This window comes from Salvelinus fontinalis, chromosome 17 (genome assembly GCF_029448725.1).
Source record: "Salvelinus fontinalis isolate EN_2023a chromosome 17, ASM2944872v1, whole genome shotgun sequence".
Classification (NCBI taxonomy): domain Eukaryota; kingdom Metazoa; phylum Chordata; class Actinopteri; order Salmoniformes; family Salmonidae; genus Salvelinus; species Salvelinus fontinalis.
This window is the reverse complement of record NC_074681.1, coordinates 22,371,507-22,387,800: the sequence shown is the minus strand read 5'-3', so window position 1 is coordinate 22,387,800 and position 16,294 is coordinate 22,371,507. Positions and strand designations below refer to the sequence as shown.

Below are 16,294 nucleotides of genomic sequence, written 5' to 3'. Positions count from 1 at the left end.
ACAGGAGCAATTAAGCTTAAGTGCCTTGCTCAAGGGCACATTGACAGATTTTTCACCTAGTCTGCTCGGGGATTCATACCAGCAACCTTTAGGTTACTGGCCCAACGCTCACCACTTGGCTACCTGTCGCCCATTTATCAAATGGAACATTCTGTTTGGACTGGCACTCCAAACCAAGACTACAGTGGTATAGTTAGGCAATTAACACAGAACTCTGTAATGTGTTTTGAATTAGCAAGTATAGAATGTTTTCAGTTCTCTTCCTCCTTTTTGATTTTAACTTCTTCACTCTAAAGCTGGAGGGTGCTTATCTGATCATTAGTTTGGAGGGTGTCCATGGAAAAGGCTAAGAGTAATCTCTAGTGAAACGGGAGTATTTCTTCTGAGCAAAACTGGGTCTGAATATTCTAATTTGTTCCCTAGAAGCATTTTATTTTAATGTAACATACACCAGCCAACCAACCCCATGTGAATGAATGTGGAAGAACTAGCCATGTGGGAATGGGGCATAGAGAGAGACAATTTCCCTTCTGTTTCTGCAATGCGAATAGTCCTACATTACAAACATGTGATGATGATGATGATAAACCATTTAAGGCTTTGAGATATTCAGCGACGTGGAATATTAAGTTTGTTTCTGTGCTGCATTTTAATCGACTACATTATATAAATTAGGTGTTTTTCTCCTTCCAGTAGTGGGAAAACGTTTCCTAAGCAGCGCAGCGCACTCATGTGTGCCCTGAAACACGGTATAACCTCTGACCCCTTGTGTTTCCCACAGCGCTCAATGAACAGGAGGAGTTGGAGGAGAAGAGGGAAATAAAACGCAGATTAACTCGAAAGGTAAGGCAGGAGAGGGGCTTCCAAAAAGTAGGAGCTCTGTCACTGCAACCTTTAAGGTCCTAAATGATGTCACCATTGCCCTTGATTCCAAACGATGTTGTGCTGCTATTTGTATTGCCTAGGTCATTCCATTCTTGTGGGCCGGCTAAGGAGTATTGGTGTCTCTGAGGGGTCTTTGGCCTAGTTTGCTAACTACCTCTCTCAAAGAGTGCAGTGTATAAATCAGAACATTGCTGTCTCAGCCACTGCCTGTCACCAAAGGAGTACCCCAAGGCTTGATCCTATGCACCACACTCTTCTCAATTTACATCAACAACATAGCTCAGGTAGTAGGAAGCTCTCTTATCCATTTATTTGCAGATGATACAGTCTTATACTCAGCTGGCTCCTCCCTGGATTTTGTGTTAAACACTTTAGAACAAATCTTTCTTAATGTCCAACAAGCTTTCTATGCCCTTAACCTTGTTCTGAACACCTCCAAAACAAAGGTCATATGGTTTTGTAAGAAGAATGGTGTGATTACTACCTCTGAGGGTTTAAAGCTTGAAGTAGTCACCTCATACAAATACTTGGGAGTATGGCTAAATGGTACCCTGTCCTTCTCTCAGCACATATCAAAGCTGCAGGCCAAGGTTCAATCTAGACTTGGTTTCCTCTATCGTAATCACTCCTCTTCCACCCCAGCTACCAAACTAACCCTGATTCAGATGACCATCCTACCCATGCTAGATTATGGAGACTTAATTTATAGATCGGCAGGTAAGGGTGCTCTCGAGCGGCTAGATGTTCTTTACCACTTTTATAGGACGCATCACTGAACTCTATACTCCGCTGTAAACTGGTCATCTCTGTATACCTGTCGCAAGACCCACTGGTTGATGCTTATTTCTGAAACCCTCTTTATGAAGCACACACATCCCTGGGTCGCTCCTCTTTCCAGTTTTATCTGCATCTCTTCATTCAAAGACTCAATCATGGACACTCTTACTGACAGTTGTGGCTGCTTTGCGTGATGTATTGTTGTCTCTACCTTCTTGCCCTTTGTGCTGTTGTCTGTGCCCAATAATGTTTGTACCATGTTTTATGCTGCTACCATGCTGTGTTGTCATGTGGTGTTGCTGCCATGCTATATTGTTGTCTTAGGTCTCTCTTTATGTAGTATTGTGGTGTCGTGATGTGTGTTTTGGTAGTCACCGCAGGAGGCCTTTTGGTAGGCCGTCATTGTAAATAATAATTTGTTCTTAACTGACTTGCCTGGTTAAATAAAACATATATATTTTTAAACTTCCAATTCCATCCTGACTACAAAAATAGCTTTAAAAAAAGACTGCATAACCCCTATGGGTAAACAGCGTGCTAACCGCAAAGGCTCACAGTTGTTCTTTAAGGTGTTGGACAGGACAGACTGTTCACACAGCAAAACGAACAGCACAACAATTACTCACTCTGGGTGAGAGGAGAGCAAGGTGTAAAATCAGTGGTAGTCACAGCACTACATATCCCAGGTCATCCCAGGGGACGGTAGTGTCCTCAGTGTCCTTGGCACTGGCATTTGAACAAACCCTAACGATGCCCTCATACAAGTAGTCATACATTTCTTAGTAAACAAGAAGCCCTTTATCACTCCCAGATGCAGGTATGTAGTGTTGCTTGGGACTGTAGTATTTATTTACTAAAGTCAAACCAAAAACACTAGTTTTATTTTGAATTTGTATTGTATTGATGTTGGTTTGTTTTCTGACCAGGGACTACAGATGAAAATGTGCTATCTAGCTATATCTGGTGCAATGGCTTGTATCAAATGAATACGTTGGATCAATAACTTGCAGTGCAACTGAGTGGCTTCAGAAACCAGGCTGTATAGATGTTTAGGTTCCCTTCAGTGGATTAGCCTTCAGGCCTTAAGTCTCCTCCTGGGTAAAGGTAAGCATTTCACTGTAAGGTCTACCTGTTGTATTTGGAGCACGTGACAAACTTTGATTTGATATAGTGGTCTTTGCTCTGTACAGTCTACTCATCCCAACACACTAGTCTATCATGTGGAGTACAGTATAGCTGCTTCATAAAGAAGTTGGAGGGACCTTCAGCAAACTAGCTTTCAGGCCTGATAAACTTCCTCTGTAACGGTTGATTATGCTGTCTTTTCCAGTCTTAGGGTTAATATTGCGTCCTTTGCTCTGTGATACCAAACGTGATGAGTATAGACCATAGACAAGTAATCCACAACACTCTGTTCCTCTCTCTTGTTTCAGCTGAGCCAGAGGCCTACGGTGGAGGAGCTGAGACAGGCGAAGATCCTGATCCACTTCAGTGACTACGTAGAGGTGTCTGACGCCCCGGAACACGACAGACGGGCAGACAAACCCTGGACCCGCCTCACGGCAGCCGACAAGGCAAGTAGTGGTGGGGATGAGTGGGTAAAAGGAGATACATGTAGCGTTTTAGTGATCATTTCTATATCCTTGTGGAAATGCTAAATGTATCACTTTTGAGACATACAGTAGCAAGAAGTATGTAAACCCTTTGGAATTACCTGGATTTCTGCATAAATTTGACATACAATTTGATTTTCATCTAAGACAGCAATAGACAGTGTTTTTAAACAAATTGTTGTATTTTTCTTGTCTATATTGAATACATAATTTAAACATTCACAGTGTATGTTGGAAAAAGTATGTGAACCCCTAATTGGAGTCAACTAACCTGGAGTTGAATCACTGAGATGAGTTTGGAGATTTTGGTTAGAGCTGCTCTGCCCCCTAAACACTCAAAAGTTTGCGTTTGCTATTCACAAGAGGCATTGCCTGATGTGAACCATGCCTCGAACAAAATAGATATCAGAAAACCTAAGATTAAGAGTTGTTTCCTTGCATAAAGCTGGAAAGGGTTACAAAAGTATCTCCAAAAGTCAGTCTGTAAATTGTGAAATTTCAGCACTGTTGCTACTTTCCCTAGGAGTGGCCATCCTGCAAAGATGACTGCAAGAGCACAGCGCAGAATGCTCAACGAGGTTAAGAAGAATCCTAGAGTGTCAGCTAAAGACTTACAGAAATCTCTGGAAGATGCTAACATCTCTGTTTATGAGTCTACAATACGTAAAACACCAAAAAAGAATGGTGTTCATGGTAGGACACCATGGAAGAAGCTACTGCTGTCAATAAAAAAACATTGCTGCACATCTGAAGTTCGCAAAAGAGCACCTGGATGTTCCAAGGCGCTACTGGCAAAATATTCTGTGGACAGATGAAACTAAAGTTGGGGTGTTTGGAAGGAACACATCACTGTGTGGAGAAAAAAAGGCACAGCACACCAACCTCATCCCAACTGTAAACTATGGTGGAGGGAGCATAATGGTTTGGGGCTGCCTTAGGGCCTGGACAGCTTGCTATCATCGATGGAAAAATTCAGTTTATCAAGACATTTTGCAGGAGAATGTAAGGCTATCTGTCCGCCAATTGAAGCTCAACAGAAGTTAGGTGATGCATCAAACCAAAATACATAAGGACATCAAGAACAGAAGAAAATCCACCTTCTGGAGTGGCCGTCAGTCCTGACCTCAACCCGATTTTGAGATGCTGTGGCATGACCTTGAGTAGTTCACACCAGACATCCCAAGAATATTGTGGAACTTAAACAGTTTTGTAAAGAGGAATGGCCCAAAATTCCTCCTGACCGTTGTGCAGGTCTGATCCGCAACTACAGGAAACGTTTGGTTGAGGTTATTGTTGCAGGGTCACATACAGGGTCAACCTGTTATTAAATCTAAAGGTTCACATACTTTTTCCAACCTGCACTGTGAATGTTTACGCGATGTGTTCAATAAAGACATGAAAACATATTATTGTTTGTTATTCGTTGAAGCAGAATGTGTTTATCTATTGTTGTGACTTTGATGAAGATCAGAACATTTTATGACCAATTTATGCAGAAATCCAGGTAATTCTAAAGGGTTCACATACTTTTTCTTCACACTATTTATTTAGTATTTTGTCAAGTGGTGTCATTTAGCATCAAATGGCCTTTGGGGTTGTGTATACTGGTATGAGGTATGGTATTAGCTTCTTTGAAGTTGGTTTATGCTGCAGAGAATCTTGTTATCCTATTGTACATAGACACAGCCCTGGGGAGTACATGAGCGACTTGACCTCACATATCTATTATCATTTAGATTTTCCCCAGCCCAACTCAAAGGTCGAAAGTCTGTTGGTCTGTATTGTTGTACTTCCCCTCTGCTGTTATAGCAGTAACAACATTGGCAGTCGTGGTAGCAGCCCCTCTGCAGATTGCCCTGGATCAATCAATCTCCACCCTTCAGTTCAGAGCTCAAAGAAGTATAATGCCAGGAGATTTCCTCTCCTTACAGCACTTCCAGGCTGCTGTTTATTAGTTCAGATGATTTCTTCCCCCCCCCCCCCCCTTTTGTTTACCGCTCCGAGAGTAAACACCCCCAAGCGATCCTCCCGGCCGTCAGAACGTGGTTCTGACTTTTAATGGACTGTGTATTACTTAGAAGAGCGAGCCGCTCACCTTTTTCTTCTCTGTCATCCTGATGACGTTGGCGGTACCGGTGGAATCCGAGCATACGGGGTCAACACCTGGGGACCGTTCAGGTGCAAAAGCACGGCAGCTAGTTACACAACATTCCTTATTAGATAATAATGAAGGGACAGACAGGCGGCGCCTCGGAAACCCTCAGCCTCCACTAACTGCACATGCTCCGATAACATTAGATTTGTTCCTGCCGTCTACCAGAGGTCAGGGCTTTTGTATTCCTGTTTTCAGTCCAGTAGCATCGTCCTGTTCAGGCGATGAGACGTTCCCCTGTGTCATCCTGCTAATTAGACTTGTCTGTGACATCACCAGCCTGTGTCAGAACATGTCAGGGGGATTATCCAAAAGACCTGACTGAGCCACCACATTTTGTTCCTGGAAGAAGTCTTCTTTGGGGATGGGATCATTTAAAGAATACATTGCATCTAATCAGATGTGCTTGTACACAATTTTGTTTCAAGAAACTGTCTTTGTTGTACAATACAACCACCACAAAAGGTTGCTTCCGGTGCTGTTATCCCAAATGGTGCAAAGAAGGGGGAGGTACGAGAGGATGCATCTCATTATTATCAGGCTTAAATGTAATGTTTTTCTAAGCACACAACCCTTGTGAATGTTGCGATAATGATTTAACATGGTGCACAAATGAGGTGCTACCTTGACTACAAGACTGAGCAATGAGCAGCAGGGTGGAGATTATTGAAGGTTCTTTGTTGCTCCCTCAAACCAGCGGGAGGGAAAAAGATGGAGACCAAGGAAGAAGTGTGTTTTAATGGAGAGAATTTAGTTTATTCACTCTTGACCTTAAGATGAGAGTAAATTATGCATTTAAAAGGAGTCTGAGCAAGACTTAGTGAATTTCTATTTGTCTGAGCACTAACCCTTTGTTCCCCTTGCAACCTGTTTGTCCTTCACAGGCAGCCATACGGAAGGAACTCAACGATTTCAAGAGCCATGAAATGGAAGTGCATGAGTCAAGTCGCCATTTAACCAGGTAAAGACCTGTGCATTAGCATGTTTTTAATGGTATTTATTTGTATGCATGAACACATCCCCGAATGGCATGGTGAAAAGCAATTTCATTACAAACTTTTAAATACTTGATATGTACTGTGTATCTGGAAAGTATTCAGACCCCTTTTTTTTTTTTGTTACGTTACAGCGTTATTCTAAAATTGATTTAAAAAAAAAAAAAAAATTACCCTCATCAATCTACACATTATCCCATAAGGACAAAGCAAAAACTGATTTTTAGAATTTTTTGCAAATTTATTTAAAATAAAAAAACATTACCTTGAGCTCGGGTGCATCCTGTTTCCATTGATCATCCTTGAGATGTTTATACAACTTGATTGGAATCCACCTGTGGTAAATTCAATTGATTGGACATGATTTGGAAAGGCACACACCTGTCTAAATAAGGTCCCATAGTTGACAGTGCATGACAGAGCAAAAACCAAGCCATGAGGTCAAAGGAATTGTCCAAAGGGCTCCGAGACAGGATTGTGTCGAGGCACAAATCTGGGGAAGGGTACTAAAAAATGCCAGCAGTATTGACGGTCCCCAAGAACACAGTGGCCTCCATCATTCTTAAATGGAAGAAGTTTGGAACCACCAAGAACTCTTCCTAGAGCTGGTCGCCCGGCCAAACTGAGCAATCGAGGGAGAGGGCCTTGGTCAGGGAAGTGACCAAGAACCCGATGGTCACTCTGACAGTTCCTCTGTAGAGTTGGGATAACCTTCCAGAAGGACAACCATTTCTGCAGCATTCTACCAATTAGGCCTTTATGGTAGTGGCCAGACGGAAGTCTCTTCTCAGCAGCAGGGACTGGGAGACTAGTCAGAATCAAGGGAGATGAACGGAGCAAAGTACAGAGAGCTCCTTGATGTAAATCTGCTCCAGAGCGCTCAGGGCCTCAGACTGGGAGTGAAGGTTCACCTTCCAACAGGACAACGGCCCTAAGCACCCGGACTTGAACCCGATCGAACATCTCTGGAGAGACCTGAAAATAACTGTGCAGCGACACTCCCTATCCACCCTGACAGAGCTTGAGAGGATCTGCGGAGTAGAATGGGAGAAACTCCAAATACAGGTGTGCCAAGCTTGTAGCATCATAATTAAGACTCAATGCTGTAATCGCTGCCAAAGCTGCTTCAACAAATATCTGAGTGAAGGCACTGAATACTTATGTAAATGTGATATTTCAGTTTCATTTCATTTTTAATTGCAAAAAAATCTGTAAACCTGTTTTTTGCTTTGTCATTTTGATGTATTGTGTTTAGATTTGAGGCACTGTATGCATGTATGTATATGTCATACCTTTTTACAGTACCCTTAAATAAGGGAATTGCAATATGTGACCTTTAGAATTTGTACAAATGACAGAATTTTTCTGCTCTTTTCTCCCTCAGGTTTCACAGGCCGTAGACCATCACTGTCTATAGGAACGCCAGACAGCCTGGCTGTTTTCCTTCACTGAGAACCATAAGTGCTAGACAGTAAATGGTGCACATTTCTACAATAAGGCCATGTCTTCTGATTTGAAATGCCTTTTCAATACCCTGCTACACAGTCGGTCGGTACCTTCCCCTCCAGAGACAAACAGTAGTTGGACACCTTTAGTAGCCCCCCCAACTCCCACAAATGTCTCAATGTAATTGACTGACGAGTTCGTCCCACACCTTAGTGCTGAGCTCTCAGGAAGGCGCTCAGTGCTTTGGGGATGATGATGATGATAGTGGGATGGGCTGGTTGGGATTGGACACCTGCCGTCTCTACTCCATTGACTGGCTGTCATGGTTACCAGGTACCTATGCCCCGCCCTTGTCACTGTCTCATCATTGGCTTGTCACTATTGGTGGAAGGAGCCTCCACATCCTCACTCAATCAGGAAGGACATTTTTACTCCCTCTACTCATGGACGTTGCGAGAGATGGACTTCAACCACTTGGAGAATGTTATCCTTGGTCTGTTAAGATAAACCTAGTGCTGTTTGTGGATTCATCTACAGTGTTTGAATGGTTAAAGAGAAAACGGAAGTGAGGGGTCTGGTCCGTAAAACATTTCAGAATTATGTGCAATATTTTCCCTCTGTGCTCTCTCCTTAGGTCATAGCGCCCTCTGGGGTTCACCCTGTCATGACCATGCAATCCCACCTCTACTTCTCCCCATGGTGGTCAGTTCAGTTCCCACTGTACCGACAATGTTGATATCTATTGCTAACTGTGAATTTGAGAGTGCAGACAATGTTTTATTTACACTCTCTAAATATACATTGTGTTTATACAGAGGTATGAAGTAACATTTTAAATAGAATCACGCTTCAATACTGTCTCATGTCGGGATCCTGAAAGGATGAAAGGGTAACCTTAATGAAAAATGTAGCTGGCAGATAATGCACTGACTGTATGTGTTAAGGTTGAATAGCTTTTTCTATCATTTTTATTTTTAAAAGTGGCACTTTGATTTTAAACTGTGGGTTATGTGGCTTTAGGGGATGTCACAGGTCTCTGATGTTTGAATATAGATCCTTCAGAGAAGAGCTATTTTGTGTCCCAAATCGCATCCTGTTTTCTATATAGTACACTACTTTTGACCAGAGACACATATGGGCCCTGGTTAAAAGTAGTGTACTACATAGGGAATAGGGTTCCATTTAGGATGTAATGTGGCTCGCCATCCAAGGATACTTTATGCTTTTTACTGTTGACAATTAAGCTTTTCTCATTTTGCAGTCTTATATTTAATGAACTCTGCTGACGTGAGTGCACTGCACTCTATTTATTTTTCAGTCTTTTCTGTATATTCAAGAACAAGCAATATTCTTTCTGCTGCTTGACAAACTGTATGAAAACCTTTTTTAGTTTCCTTGTAAATGGTCCTCTCCATTTATTTTTGTTTCCTAAAATGGCAAGGCCCCAATGGGAATATCGGGATTGAAATCCTATTGGCCACTGTTTTGAGTTGTTTTAAAATGCTACGCATTACTCTTATAGTTGAAATATGAAAATGTTTGCTTGTCATAAGATGTAGATTAGATATGGGGAAGGGCCTGGTTGGCCACCTAAGGTATTAATGTATTTGGAAAATGCACAACAAAAAGACATCCTCTGTCATTTTTATCGTCTTTGTAGTTGAGGCCCAATGAAATTTACGAAAACATTTCGGAACATAGAAGGTATTGCACATATGTTTGGTTATCAGGTAAACATGGGTCATTATATTATATAAAATGTTAGTTTATTCTCCACATATTACTTATTGCTTCATTTATTACACAGGTTATTCTCTTTCCCAATGTCCCTGTTTGTTTTTCCTAATTTCATTGGAACAACTTAAATCAGTAGATTTTTCAAGAGATGATGGGGTCATGTTTTCTGCTTGAATCAGCATCCTTGTTGATTCCAGCATCATGACAACCACGTCATCATGTTTGCCTCAAACCCTTTTGGGCATTGTATAGAATCTTAACGCTTTGATCAACATCTTGAGGGGGCTCCTCTCTGTCTTTTGACAGACCACTTAACCACAGAGCATAGTATGAGGATGGTGTCATGTTGGAATTGAGGAATATGAATTCAGTCATGAACTTTTGTTACATGTACTTGTTGAGAATTTAATTTGAAAGTGATTTTATTTATTGTGGAAATAGGGATTCCTTTCCATTTACAATGTGAATGACCGCCTTGTCTGTCTCTCTATTAAACGTCATTATGTCTTTTGCATTCTGTTCACTATCATTTATAAGACACGTTTTCTCAAACCATGGCAATATTGACATCAGCTATTGGGTCTTTATGGCTGCCCAGGAATTGTAGCTAATGTGATTTAGAGTGAAATACTGCCTTACTACTTTGGCTTTCCTTTTGTGTGTGTGTCAGTTATGCTTTTGGATCTTTATGTTGACCACCACAATCTCATCGGTCTATCATAAATAGGTTCTCCCACAGAGCTCCAATTAATCACCTTTTAATTCTACGGGTTATTCCTTTGCTTTACGAGTTCAGGGAAGCTCACTCTCATCCCAAATAGTCTGGATGTACCACTTGTTGGGGTTTCATAGATCCAATAACTGTTCCAAGCACGTCAACATATTTTCATCCAACTAAAAAGTCAATGTTGACAATTTATTACATTTGTAAAGCACTTTTCATTATACATAATAATCTGAGTAGTAATGTATAGTAAAACCTATGTACAGGATTGTCCAATGGCCTACCCTATGTCAGATCTTCACTTTGCACAGGTAGACAATGCATGTAACGGGTAGACTGATTTGTTTATGTCCAAGAAATCTTATTAAAAGGATTTTTCCAGCAATCATTCTTCACAGGTGTCAATTATTTCAGTGATCCAGTCAAACTCCATTTGTACCCAATTCCAGGATTCAAACTGTTGGATGAGAGACATCCAAGCAGAAATGACAGCAGGCAGCACTGGTGTGATCGATAAGAACTTGCCCCGATCACAGAAGGATGAAAGACATTTTTCAACGGCCTATGCTCGTTATAGGAGCCAAGTGCTTAACTCAAGTAAATGCAACTGTTTTATTATTTTTTAGCCTAGTTTTAACACTGTAGCCTACTAACACTGTGATGATGGGTTATGGATTACCATTAGGGACCGTGTCGACTGTACAGTGTACTAAATGAGAAATTCAATGACATCAATATAATGAGAAATAAGTCCTGGGATGGAGCTAAAACCTGCGTTCCCCGGGACCAGGTTTGACACTAATTAGAGCTGGAACACCACTAGGTGGTGGAAGAGGACAATATAATATCACTGAGGACAGATATTCGGCGTGGCCTTGTGAAATGGCGTCCTGATGAGATGGTGCTCCACTCAAGTTATTTCACCCTCGTCGTTACTGGTCGAGTAGACTCGAACGTTATTTCCCCATGCTATTTAATGCAAGCACGCACATATAAAATAAATTGGTTTAAAACAGCTGACAAATAAATGGGGTATTTAATATTAATGCTTTGGGGGAAAAACATGTTCTGTCTCCCATTTTGATATAGAATGGTTTTAAACTTGTCAGTCGCATCAAGCATATTTCACAGGTACAGTAATTTGCCTGCGTAGTCAGAAGGTTGAATCCCATTTATCAAAACTAGGCAACGAGAGGGGTATTCCTCAGAAGGGGCCGAGCATAAAACGTGGGCGGTGCGTAAAGGTCGTTGCATATAGAAATGTATCTATGTGCATAGAACTGATAAGGCTCTCTACCAAATAACAGGGAGTTGTATTTCTGTGTTACATATCTATTTACACAATTCTGAACCTTGCCCCCTTATGTCTGCTGTGGGTATGCCCTTTATTTGGGAAATGTAGTTTTTACTTCAGTATTTCAACATGGAAGATTGTAGATGTCCTTACATTGAAGTACATTTCCCACAAGGCAATACAAGGTTGTTCCCACATCTTGTCACCTCATGAATATGTATCGTACAGTATTTGCGTAAGAGGTCGGCCGACATTAATTTCATATTCTGCCATAGTATTTTGGTCTAAATGAGACACACACTCACGTCTCCGCCCTTGTACGGATCTCTCACTCCGAGTCCGACCTGTTTTTAGCGGATTTCCTCTGAAATGTTTTCGGGAACGCGGGGGAGATTCCAACTGGAGCGCGGAGGCAAAGAAGAGAATGAATAGTGGGATAAGTACACCACCCAACCGGCGGACATTTATTGTATTGTGTTCCTATTGTCGCGCTTTTTTAATGTAGAAGGCTGATGTTAAGCCACGTACGCAAAGATATCTAGTGTACTTTTCATTTTGTAAAATGGAAAGTGCGCGGGCTGTCGTTGACGAAGGCTTGGCAGATAGAACTGCAACTAAGTTTAAGAAGCCTAGCGGACTGTCTGTCGCCCAGTGGACGCCAGTGGATGATGATGGTGTACATTTGACGGCCTCTCGTTTAGATATTAGAAATGGGAACAATCCCTCTCAGGCTGCAGTGGGTTCTAGTGCTTCGAATAAAAGTAATGGAAGCACATCTACGAATGGCCGGAGTTTAACCAGTAACTCCAACTCGCTCCTGTTGAGACGGAGGAGGCTAAAGAGGAACCTCTCCGCTGCAACCACATCGGCTGTCACTGCCGCCTGCGGCGCCAAGATGAACTCGACCCTCTCCTCTGCGTCTCTGCATACTCGGAGTCTGGATAGGAAGACGTTGCTGAGGCATCGGCAGAACATGCAACTGCAGCCTTCAGATAGAGAGTGGGTGCGAGTGGATCTTCACAGGGGATCCATACATGTCCACGACAAACTCACCTCGCCGTCATATCCTAGGCCGGTGCTGTGCACGATCGATACCACCGCCGGCGACATGGCGCTCCGTATGAGCAAACTCAGTAAGTCGAGCTCTGTTTTGCGTATATTTTGTAAAGACAACCTAAAGACTGATCAAAACGGAAACTGTAACGTGAAGTATCTATATGACAGTCAGTGCAAACTTATTGAAGACGGTAACGTTAATATCAAATGCAACCATTCGGGATCCCCAGAATTCAGGGGCGGCCTATCAGACAAGCCAAGTGACGGGTTGAGACTACTGCTTATGGAGAACGCCTATGAGCTGCAAAAGCAACAGGATGAAAAACTTTTGAGTCCGGACTCAGATTCAAAAGATAATATAACTCACTCGTTGTCGGATCAAAATTCTAATTCTAACCTGGATACTCCTAACGAGGAGGATCCAGAACAGCGGCTGAACGGAGTGGACAACTACGGGCTCAATTCTGGTTCGGACGTGGAGAGCAGCAGCGCATTCGATGACCTCAGCATCTCGGGGGCTCGGCTCAGTGAGCACCGGGACTCCCTCAGCGACGACATGATCCTGGGCACAGACGCATCCATCCTGAGCCCTAGTTTTGACAGCGCCACGGAGGGCCACGACACCTATGGCAGCTCCTCAGATGAACTGGAGCTCGACTGTCCTACCACAAGCATTGACCCTATTCTCCCGAATGGCAACACAGTCTCTGCCAACTACACGTTTAGCAACGGTGGGCATTTAAACGACTTGACAGAGGATACGGGAGCAGATAACAGACTCGGTCTAAGCAGGCTGCCACCCAGTAGTAGCGGTAGCTCATTGTCTCGGGCCTATTCGACAGGTAATAGGCCCGACGTCCAAGACCCTGACAATGGCCAGCGTGCTTTGAAAACAGGTTCGGCAGAGGCTGATGAGGATAGAGACGCAGCAGGTGACACGAGCCCCACACTTTACGTTCAGCTCCACGGTGACGCTGTCAGGAGGCTCGGGCAAGACGAGAGGCCTCTCCAGATCCAGAATGACTTTCTCTTTAAACTGGGATTTAAGGATCCGTGGCGCGTGCAGGAGGAAGGGACGAACACCGAGATTGGCTCCCTGTTACGGTTTTACGCAGGTAAAAAGCCACTTGTTACATTACTGTTGAGGTGTGCAATATGTTTGAATGTTATTACAACAGACCTGATGTTGACATGTCAGATAGATTAATGGGCCCAAGCTACTCTTGAAGTTCGTAAGAATGATAAACAATTCATCTTGTTTATCATTGCGCGCGATTTGCTATATCATGCATGTGTACGTTATGCGCCATTTGGTGGTTGAATGAAAATGCATTTGAGGTTAACTGTTGCTCCTACACTTTTGTAATGGTGTAGACCACCCTACATGCCATTCCTAAGCCTACCAACTCTATTTGTATTGGGGGAATGGCATTAGCCTACATGGTATAGATGCTATATCATTGTAATAACAGAGTAAAACATTACAACCCTTGCCTAAGGGATAGATCATTAACCAAACACTTCCATGCCTCCCTCTTGGCACTCCCCCACCATTGTAAAACATATTTTGGAAGCTATAGAAATGCATTTATTCATGTCTACATTTGTTTTTGCCACATTTATTCTGTTAGACACCTTAATACATACGTTTAAATCATATTGTGAGCTAAACATAAAGTCCTTGAAATATTTAATTGAAATTCCATTCATTCCTGTGGAGGACTGCTTTTTCTGGGGAATGCCAATATGGCTGACCAGTGGCATCAAAGCCTTACATTGGCCATTACATATCATACATCCAGGGTGTATATACACCATTGGTAGAAACATTTTAATTTCCTCTGTAATAATGCCATGCAGGTGGAATAACAGGCCCACTCCTTCCTGTTGTCTTTAGCTGTGAACTTTGACAGGCAAGGTGAGTGAGTAGAACAGTCCATACTCAATGCAGGAGGGTAAAGATGGGCAGATATAAGGCTCCTGGGCACAAGTATTGGCAAGGTAAGTGGGAACTGAATATTTATACCACACAATAACTGCCTATCCAATATCACCATAGTGTGTATAGCTCACACACATTTTGAACACCTGTCCCCTATGGTGTCCAGGGTTGCAGACCAGGCCTGACTGTGTGTATGCTGGCATAAGGTTGTTTGAGAGTTACGCTTTAGTCAAAGTTGCCCTGCTGAAGGCAGTAGGATTTTTACTGTGGTTGTTTTTTTCCCTCCTTCCGTCTTTGTTGAACCGTGGCAGCACGCTCCGCTCCCATGGACACGCATGACATGGCCACAAAGCCAGCGCTGAACTTATGGCACCCAGACATGGGCTCTGTTCCGGCTTTTGGCACATTATCATCGTAATGAAAGGCTTGAATGCGTGGGTGGATGGATGGAGGGAGGGAGAGAGAGAGTGAGGGATAGGGGGATGGATGGGTTGAGAGAGGGATGGAAGGGGGAGCGTAAAACCCCAGCTATGTGGAAGAATTCAGTGATTTGTGGTCATTTAGATGCTGCACAGGCCCTGTCCTCCAGGCACCCTGTCTTCTGGACTGTCACACTAACTGCCTTCCAAGCTGGGTCTGTGTGCCCCAGTCTCAGCCTCATCTCCATCAGAGAGCAGGAAGCTCTTTCCTTTCACCCTTCCAACGCTGATACCCCACCACCACCGCTTCTGCTTTAGCTGGGGGGAGAGAGAAGTTTCTACAATGTTCTCCAGGGTCATGAAGGTCTTGGTAATCTGAAGGTGAGCTTTTTCATTTAGGAACCTGGTACTGCACATGAGCAGAGGCCAAAACACACACACTCTCCCCAAACGCCTGTCCTGCCCTGACTGAGAGAGCCTATTGTTGCAGAGGTCGATGTGAAAGTGAAAATGGCCACGTGGTTGTTGCTGTCCCATTCACGGTCACATGTGCCAGGCGCATAATTATTTTGTCTGGTTCAAAGGGCCACAGTGGCTTGAGTGGATACTAGTTCATTTAGATGGTTTTATATGATAGGCTGAATGTGTGTGAGTGTGTGGTTTGTGTCACAGAGTGTGTGTGTGTGTGATATTTGTGGTTAACAATCGGCCTGCAGCCTACTAGTGGGGCATACATGTGCAGTCAGCTGAGTCAAGCCAGCCAGTCAACCAACCAGCAGTGACAGCCATTACAGTACGGTAGCTTTGATCCTCCACCTCCAGGGGCCGGGCCAGACATCTAACACCTCCCTCCCTGTCCCACATGAGCCGGCTTAACTCTGGTCACCTGAGCCCTCCCCGGGCCTCCTCAGGCCCTGTGTGACCCTCTTCTCACCCCCCTGGTTCACTGCCCAACACGCAGGTCCCTGTCTTTCACACAGCAGCGACAGCATTCAACAAGGAAGTTAAAACCGAACCGCCCATATGCCCTTGTGTGAGGCACTCCCACCACGCCCCTCTCTGATACGGTGGAGGCATGTGAGGAATGTACACTGGCTCCTCTAGAATGTCAGGCATGTCTACTGGGGAGGAAGTCAAAGGGGAGGAGGGAGGGGGAGAGGTTACAGGGTTAGAGGGGGATACTACCTCGCCATACTGCTACTGTCACATATTCAACTGACTGAGTGACGGTTCCTCTCAGATAGTGAAGATAAG

The 16,294-nt window shown here is 43.5% G+C and overlaps 2 protein-coding genes across 5 annotated transcripts in view; both read left to right on the top strand.

The window, feature by feature from the left end:
* LOC129813984 (phosphatase and actin regulator 1-like) overlaps positions 1–10,717 on the top strand; it is an 82,898-nt gene extending 72,181 nt beyond the window's left edge. For 3 of the 4 annotated variants that reach the window (XM_055866677.1, XM_055866675.1, XM_055866676.1), the window contains exons 9-12: positions 782–843; positions 3,096–3,240; positions 6,316–6,388; positions 7,807–10,717. In XM_055866677.1, coding sequence (XP_055722652.1) covers positions 782–843; positions 3,096–3,240; positions 6,316–6,388; positions 7,807–7,822 — 296 coding nt within the window. In that variant the 3' untranslated portion in view covers positions 7,823–10,717. Of the gene's footprint in view, positions 1–781; positions 844–3,095; positions 3,241–6,315; positions 6,393–7,806 lie in introns of those variants that run through there. The other variant, XM_055866678.1, reaches the window with a different exon arrangement.
* A 1,118-nt stretch (positions 10,718–11,835) lies between these two features.
* The window catches only part of LOC129813982 (PH domain leucine-rich repeat-containing protein phosphatase 1-like), a 74,607-nt gene continuing 70,148 nt past the window's right edge, over positions 11,836–16,294 (top strand). The window contains exon 1 of the mRNA XM_055866673.1: positions 11,836–13,794. Coding sequence (XP_055722648.1) covers positions 12,186–13,794 — 1,609 coding nt within the window. The 5' untranslated portion in view covers positions 11,836–12,185. The remainder of the gene's footprint in view (positions 13,795–16,294) is intronic.